General features: G+C 39.2%; 1 protein-coding gene across 4 annotated transcripts; it reads left to right on the top strand.

Moving 5' to 3' along the window:
* The first annotated feature begins 4,799 nt into the window (after window positions 1-4,799).
* Window positions 4,800-8,093, top strand: LOC123045343 (uncharacterized). 4 transcript variants are annotated; one of them, XM_044468358.1, is made up of 4 exons: window positions 4,800-5,099; window positions 5,196-5,470; window positions 7,505-7,642; window positions 7,797-8,093. In XM_044468358.1, the coding sequence occupies exons 1-4, from the start codon at window positions 5,096-5,098 to the stop codon at window positions 7,950-7,952; spliced, it is 573 nt and encodes a 190-aa protein (XP_044324293.1). In that variant the 5' UTR covers window positions 4,800-5,095; the 3' UTR covers window positions 7,953-8,093. The 4 variants fall into 4 exon arrangements, 3 of the variants coding, with proteins under 3 accessions (XP_044324293.1, XP_044324294.1, XP_044324295.1); XM_044468359.1 differs by having other exon boundaries at window positions 4,801-5,099; window positions 7,505-7,525; XR_006421323.1 differs by having other exon boundaries at window positions 4,804-5,470; window positions 7,395-7,525.
* Window positions 8,094-8,317: the final 224 nt, after the last annotated feature.

The raw sequence follows: 8,317 nt of genomic DNA, 5'->3' as shown, positions 1-8,317 counted from the left end.
GTTTATGATCAAGTTTATCTATGAGAAATATTTGAATCTCCTCTGAATTCTTTTATGTATGATTGAGTTATATTTGCAAGTCTCTTTGAATTATCAGTTTGGTTTGGCCTACTAGATTGATCTTTCTTGCCATGGGTGAAGTGCTCAGCTTTGGGTTCAATCTTGCGGTGTCCTTACCCAGTGACAGTAGGCGTTGCAAGGCACGTATTGTATTGTTGCCATCGAGGATAAAAAGATGGGGTTTATATCATATTGCATAAGTTTATGCCTCTACATCATGTCATCTTGCTTAAGGCATTACTCTGTTCTTATGAACTTAATACTCTAGATGCAGGCAGGAGTCGGTCGATGTGTGGAGTAATAGTAGTAGATGCAGGCAGGAGTCGGTCTACTTGTCACGGACGTGATGCCTATATACATGATCATGCCTAGATAATCTCATAATTATTCGCTTTTCTATCAATTGCTCGACAGTAATTTGTTCACCCACCATAATACTTATGCTATCTTGAGAGAAGCCTCTAGTGAAACCTATGGCCCCCGGATCTATCTCTTATCATATTTGCTTCCAATCTACTTTTATATGCATCTCTACTTTTTGCATCTATATTATAGAATACCAAAAATATATTTATCTTATCATACTATCTCTATTAGATCTCACTTTCGCAAGTGGCCGTGAAGGGATTGACAACCCCTTTATTGCGTTGGTTGCGAGTTCTTTGTTTGTTTGTGTAGGTGCGTGGGACTTTTGAGGAGCCTCCTACTGGATTGATACCTTGGTTCTCAAAAACTGAGGGAAATACTTACGCTACTATTGTTGCATCACCCTTTCCTCTTCAAGGAAAACCAACACAAGCTCAAGACGTAGCAAGAAGGATTTCTGGCGCTGTTGTCGGGGAGGTCTTCGCTCAAGTCAAGACATACCAAGTACCCATCACAAACTCATCTCCCTCGCATTTACATTAGTTGCCATTTGCCTCTTGTTTTCCTCTTCCCCACTTCACCCTTGCCGTTTTATTTGCCCTCTCTTTCCCAATCTCCTTCTCTCTCTTTCGCTTGCCTTTTTTTGTTTGCTTATGTGTTGGATTACTTGTTGCCATGGCGCAAGATAATACCAAATTGTGTGATTTCTCGAATACCAATAATAATGATTTCCTTAGTACTCCGATTGCTCTTCTTAATGATGTTGAGTCTTGTGAAATCAATACTGCTTTGCTAAATCTTGTTATGAAAGATCAATTCGCCAGCCTTCCTAGTGAAGATGCCGCTACTCATCTAAACAACTTTGTGGATTTGTGTGATATGCAAAAGAAGAAAGATACGGATAACGATATTGTTAAATTGAAGTTATTTCCGTTTTCACTTAGAGATTGTGCTAAAGTTTGGTTTTCGTCTTTGCCTAAAAATAGTATTGATTCTTGGAACAAGTGCAGAGATGCTTTTATCTCTAAGTATTTTCCTCCCGCTAAGATCATCACTCTTAGGAACGATATTATGAATTTTAAACAACTTGATCATGAGCATGTTGCCCAATCTTGGGAAAGAATGAAATTGATTATTCGCAATTGCCCTACTCATGGTTTGAATTTATGAATGATCATACAAACACTACAAGAAATATGCTAAATTATGACCTTCTCTAGTGACCGTGGAAGATATGGTCATAAATCTATGAGCATTTCGAACCAATTGGTCGTAGCTTGTTTAGAAGGGTCCAAAAACTAAACAATAACGACCATTTTAGTCAAAAAAGTCATAATTATCTTACACGAAAAGGTCATAAAGCAAACAACAGTGATCGACAGCCTTATTTCTAGCTGATTACGACAAATCTAGAAGGTCATAATGTTGTAACATGAATAAAATTATATGACTAGACGTCCACATCATCAATTTTGCCTACATGTCGTGTCATTTTAACTTATGTGTCAATTGCATGGTTGGTTTGACCGCTCAAGTATTGACTAAACTGACTTGTGGGGTCTACCATTTACATGCGGGACCAACTAACATGGTACCAATGACATGTGGGGCCCATACCACAAACCTGTCTTGTGCGTTGTGCTAACAAGCGGGCCACGTCCTCAAATGGGCGAATAAATCAGCAAAAAGGGGGGCATTGTGAGAATCGAACTCGCGACCCTTCACTCTCCCGTTTGGAGCCAAACCACCACGCCCAAACAATGCTACTGATACAACTGCGACCAACAAGTATTTAAGGGCAGTGCCGAGTGGGCTTGGGCCTCGATGGGACGAGGGTACCTTTTTTTCTTTTAACATTTTACGTGCGCCGAGTGGGCCAACTCCAGGCTCGCGGCTCGGTTTTTGTCTGATTTTCGTTGGTTCATTATTTTTTTCTTTTGTTTATACTTCCAAATATATTCTAAAAAATATATATTACAAAAAACTTCACATAGAACATTTGAAAAAAATGTAACCAAGCATTTGAAAATGTTACATGTGTATAAAGAAAATGTTTATCATGTACAAAAAATATACAATGTGTGTGGAAAAAGTTGATAATGTGTTTAAAATGTTAATCAAGCATTTGAAAAAAAAGTTAAACAAGTATCTAGAAATGTGAATAAAGCATCTAAAAATGTTAATACGTGTAAATAAAAAATTGTTAACCATGTATCAAAAATATAAATTTTGTATTTAAAAAAACAAGCATTTAAAAAATGTTTAAAAATTTGTATATAAAAAAGTTGACTATGTGTTCAAAAAGTGTTAACGAAGCACTAATTGTATATAAATAAAATGTTTCTCATGTATAGGAAAAAATGTATAGGAAAAATGTATACGAAAAATATACAATGTCTATGAATAAAGTCAATCATGTATTTAAAAATGTTAAAGCAAGCATTTGAAAATGTTTCTCATGTATGCAAAAAATGTATACAAAAATATACAATATCTATGAATAAAGTAAATCATTTATTTAGAAAATGTTAAAGCAAGTATTTGAAAATATTTTTGAAAAAAATGGAGTGGTGCTATTTTGCAACAAATATTTGGTAGTTTCTTAGAAAACAAATTTTCTTTATGCCCATATTCTATATGCCCATATCATAGCTCTCCACAAAAATTTAGCTCCATCTAACAATCCATGGGAGCTCACCATCCAATCTTTTCTTCTAGTAATATTTTTAGTTTGTGAAGCAACTATATTTTATATTGTTTTATAATTGCTGAAAATTTATCAGGACATGACCCTACTAGAACCTCCCTCCACAAAATTTTAGCTCATTTAATATAACCATTTTCTCTCAATATTTTCCTCAATTTTCTGTTCAGTGGAGAGCATCGTGAAGGAAGTACTATTTGTATATATCTAAATGCCCAAATAATCATCCTCCACCAAATTTCAGCTCAATCCATTCATTATTTTGAGCCCAGCTTCAACATTCACATTTCTGTCCAGTGTGGTACTTTGCAAAGCAAGTATCACCTAGGCTCCTCCTTTTGAGCTGAAAATTTGCCACCAAACCTCAATGTATAGCCACCAAACCATATAATTCTACTTAAATAGATACTTATATACCTAGAAATGATTTTTGGAAAAATAAAAGAGCAAACTATGAGGCAACTACAGTTCAAATTTGATCCGCTTCCTACTAAATCAGCAGAAAATTGTCTTTTTCATTAAAGGTGAATCAAAACTTTTGACACCCAACCATTTTGTCTATTGTGCATTAAATATGACCAAGTATTTTATAAAATTGATTTAGTACAATTTTGCAAAATATATATGGTAGATCCTTCACAAAAAAACTCATTTTGGGCACTCAAAAAAATGGAAAATGAATTTTTCACCCAAAGAAAATGAAAACTTCCTTAGGCAACATTGTTTGTCATAACAATATGCACCCTTGTGCATGATATGAGATCATTTGAACAAACTATGCCATGAATGTGGCCATAACATTGATCATTTGGCTTGAAAGCCATGAATCTCCACATATGATAGCTCATTTCTAAGAACACTTTTTAAAATAATTATTATATTACAAGTTTATTACTTTTTTTGGTAACTTGGTCACATCTAATGACACAATGCGAAGATTTTTGAATTTTTGAATTATTTTTGAATTTTTCATGCCTGTTTCAAAATGTGGTCAAAATGTCGGGCATGACCGTTCATAGCTAGTGGTTGAATATTGAAAAACCTTTGATGTTTCTATGATTAAACAAATACTTATGTACCTAGAAATGATTTTTGGAAAAATAAAGAACATACTATGAGGCAGCTACAGTTTAAATTTGACCCGCTTCCAGCGGAATCGGCGAAAATTTGTCTTTTTCACGAGAGGTGCATCAAAACTCTTGACACCCAATCATTTGGTCAATTTTAGATTAAATATGACCTAATACTTTATAAAAATGGTTTGATCCAATTTTGCAACAAATATATGGTAGGTCCTTCACAAAAGAACTCTTTTTGGCACTCAAAAAATGATTAAAAATAGATAGAAAGATCAGAAATGCATATAAATTGGTGCTCATCCATAAAATGTGGTCTAACTTGAGTGAAAATTTGTGTGATGCCCTTTTGCAAAATAGTTTTGATAGCTACTTCACAAAATCTTTCTGTTTTTAGTACTTGAAAACTATTTTAAATCACTAATTTTTCGATCCAATCAAAATTCATCCCACGGATCGATGACATGACGCCCATCCATCCATCCATCCATATCTCCATCCCACATCCATCCATCCATCTATCCACAGAAAAAAAAAGAAAAAGAGATACCCCCCGCAGCCCAAACCCTAGATCAGATTGCTCCCAATCTCCCCGCCGCCGCCGCCTCCTCCCCGTACCTGCCCCCTCCCGATCCAGTCCTCTCCCACCCACCGCCGACCTCGCCGTCCTCCTCACCCACCGCCACCGACCTCGTCCCTCCCTCCCCTCCCCTCCCCGCATCTCCCGGCCACCTGTACGCACGAGGAGATCGAGCGAGCGCCCGAGCGCGCCCGTCCTCGCAGCCTCCTCCCACTATTCCCCGCACTCGAGCCCCACGAGAGGAGCTCCTCCTGTGGTTTTGCACGCCGCCGCCGGCGACCACCAGCCACAGCTTGCCGGAGCCAGCAAATGGGTGCCACCCTTCTTCTCTGTTCTCTTCTTCCCGTGCTCTCTTTCTTCCTCCTTTTTCTCTCTCACACATATTGATTTCTCGCTCTGTCTCAAACAGTGCACTCCGCCGCCATGGGTGCTCGCGTCCCCGACCTTGCAGCGCTCTGCCCCGATGCCAAGTCCCTCCTTACCGTTCCTGCGCAGCCGAGCCAAAGCCTCGCCCAAGTCCAAGCGCCGCCGCTGTTTGCCTCCTTGCCATGGCCTCCCCTGCTTCGTCTGCTTCACCGACAGAGCTCTGTCTCCGTCAACGTGTCCTCCCGCCGTCTCTGTTCGCCGCCGGGCTCGATCGACTCCAGCAGCACCCCCACGGTGATGCTTCGCTCGGCACCCGAGGTATATCCCGACTTCATCAATTTTAGATCTGTGCTTGTTCTCGCGATTTAAGATGGATCAAGCGCCGTACGCAGATGCAGAGGTCTTGCGGTCTCTGTTGCTCGAGTTATCTACTGTCATTCGAGTATATTTGTCTGCTTACTTTTGACTGGGTTTATCGTGTATGAAGTAGTAGCTATGTCCACGTGTTCTTGTCTTGAGGCGATAGCAATTTGTTTAAAACCGCAAGGCAACTTTGCTTTCTGCAGTATCTCCTTTGTTCTGTTCAGTACGTCTTCGTTGGTAAAAAGCTACTAAAGCGTTTATTGTTCTGTCGACCGAGGCCTGAGGCAGAGCAAAGGCTTGCCGATTATTGCTTACAACGCCAAGTTGCAATTAGCTGGGATGAGTAGCGTGGCTAGCTTGTGTTGATTGGTTTTGAGATATAATTGGAAACTGATTGCGTGTCAGTACAACAAACGTGATGTTTTTTTTTGAATAGCAAACGTGCTGATGGAGTGCCCTTTCATACGTGATTCTGATTTGCACTTCTTGGCCAGAGGCATCTCCAGTACGTGACACACTTTGGATGTGCAAACTTGGTTTTGTTTTGCATGCTTACTTGTTTAGTAAACTTGATGCCATGCTTATTTCATGTAGCTAATAGTAACCTGCAAAAAAGTTGTAATGGCCAAGCTTGATTTGCTCTGCTTGCCTGCTACAAACTATTCAAATAACTACTACTTAATTAGTAGCATGTAGACTGGATTATTATTTTGTCAACATTCTATTCTAGAGATATTTACAAAAGCATGTGCTGTCCATCCCATGTAGCAATCACTGCTAGTTTGTATTGAGCAAACAGAGCACCGCACTGTAGGTAGCCTCGTGCAGCAGCTGCCGCCCGGGACGCGAGTGTGCATCGAGTGCAGTATAGATTTTCCAATCTTTCTTTCAAAACGACAAGTTGTATTAGTACACCATCATGGGACAAAAGTAGCTAACTGCACTTATTGTCAGGTCAGGGTGGTTTATAGTGTTGCCTTTCATCAAAATGTCAAGAGGCCTTCTCAAATCAGCTATTCTTTTTGTCGCATTTGCAGTGAGCTTTAACCGGAAAATACCATTATCAGTCTTTTCGAAATTGTCAGACACACCTGCATGAAATGGAAAACTGGTTACATGTTCAAACTCACCAGTAGATATAAGCTTAAGCTTTTTGCAGTCTCAGACAATCACACAAACAATATAAATTCAGAAACGAAGCTACATAAGATTAGCAGCATACCACTTGTGATTTAGGCTTATCAAGGAGAGGAAGGGGATATCCCTATTTACTAATGTTACAGATTCTTGGATGTGTACCTTGGTTGCAGTCTTGCAAGTGATCGCACACATACATGTGTAAACTAGTGTATCTATCAACAAACTCTTGCGGTGATTCTTGAAAATAAATCACATCTGAGCAGAAATAACACATAGTCCTGGATTTAACAACAACCAAAAAAAAGTTGCATACCAACAGGAACACCAAAAATATTGTATGTACGCATACTACCCCCAATCAAAATTACTTGCCATATTTAGCCCCTGAAAGCAAACAAGGGCCAGTTATGCCAGTTTTCACTTCTAAAGGAGAGATGGTCATTTAATTGAGGAGTTGTAAACATGACATATTAGTGATGCATTATCATTTATTATTTTTATGGAGCAAACACACATGATAGGCTCAACAACTGGCGTTGAGTTGTTAGAGCTCAACACCAACTTATATGGTGTTGAACCGTGGCCTCCTTTCTTTGACCCATGGGTGAATTAAAAAAGTGAGTGTTCGCTTGTTATATAACGAGCTGCAGTGCTTGGCCTAGAAAGATTGTTCCATACCCAGTAGCAGCGTTCATCCTTTACTCTCTTTTTTCTCTTTTATTTATTCATGCACGTACAGGTTTAACTTATTTGCAAGCTTCTGCTCCAAGATGGCAATAACTGATGCATACTCTGCTATTTCACCTTGTGCTACCGGGAAAATCACATGTGCTGGATGGCTTGAGGCAGGCAAAAATGACAACGACGAAGGTAGTGCAGTTCAGCGCCATCCACTCTGGCATTGAACACAAACAGGTCAACCCTGGAGTGTATGGCGTTGAACGTGTTTGTTCCACCAAAGTGCTAAGTTTTTTCAAATACCAAAGTGTATGTACCATGATGTTAGCTTCTTAAATTCTGCTACTAGAACATTGATTCTTGAATACTTTGCTTATAAAGTTTCCTAGTCATTCAGAACCAACTGCAATATATTAATGGACATAGTACTCTGCTCATGTGTACATCTTTCTTTAAATGTCAGGCTAACATGGAAAGTGCTATGGAGCAAGAGGTACCAGAAGGTGGAGAACAAAAGAGTGATGTTGCTATTGTTGCAAACCTTTTCTCACTAAAGAATGTCCCTCCAACACGTTTCTCCCTCACTGGTTGTGTTGTTTTGGTTGGTGCCATCTTATGAACCTGTGGTGTAATGATACTGCTGGGCCTAACTTAATGAAATCCTGGAGAATTACACTATTATTATCATTATATTCTCATTTGTTGGCTGACTGGCAAATTGTGTAATGTATTTTTCTTTTTGAGATACTGTTGGCTGTTGTGTGGTCACCCTTAAATAATAAATTGTATGAGTCGGCTGGACAGTTTCAAGGCCCAACATAGTTTTTTTTGTTGGGTAGATAAAAGGGCCGGCCCAATTAATAATCGATTAAATAAATGGGTTGCACGCCTCAGCCCAAGAACTGATCTGTTGGGCTTGGCCCATTTTGGGGCCCAAACGTAAATTTAGAAGTGGGCTGAATTATTGGGCTCAGCCCATTAAAA

Source organism: Triticum aestivum, chromosome 2B (genome assembly GCF_018294505.1).
Source record: "Triticum aestivum cultivar Chinese Spring chromosome 2B, IWGSC CS RefSeq v2.1, whole genome shotgun sequence".
In the NCBI taxonomy this organism is placed as follows: Eukaryota; Viridiplantae; Streptophyta; class Magnoliopsida; order Poales; family Poaceae; genus Triticum; species Triticum aestivum.
This window is presented reverse-complemented; position numbering and strand designations above follow the sequence as displayed.

Excerpts from the sequence above, each read along its gene's own strand:
- LOC123045343 (XM_044468358.1), top strand. Across the intron at positions 5,471-7,504 it reads TGCTTCGCTCGGCACCCGAG|GCAAAAATGACAACGACGAA; the intron begins GTATATCCCGAC and ends GGCTTGAGGCAG. Across the intron at positions 7,643-7,796 it reads GTTTTTTCAAATACCAAAGT|GCTAACATGGAAAGTGCTAT; the intron begins GTATGTACCATG and ends TTTAAATGTCAG.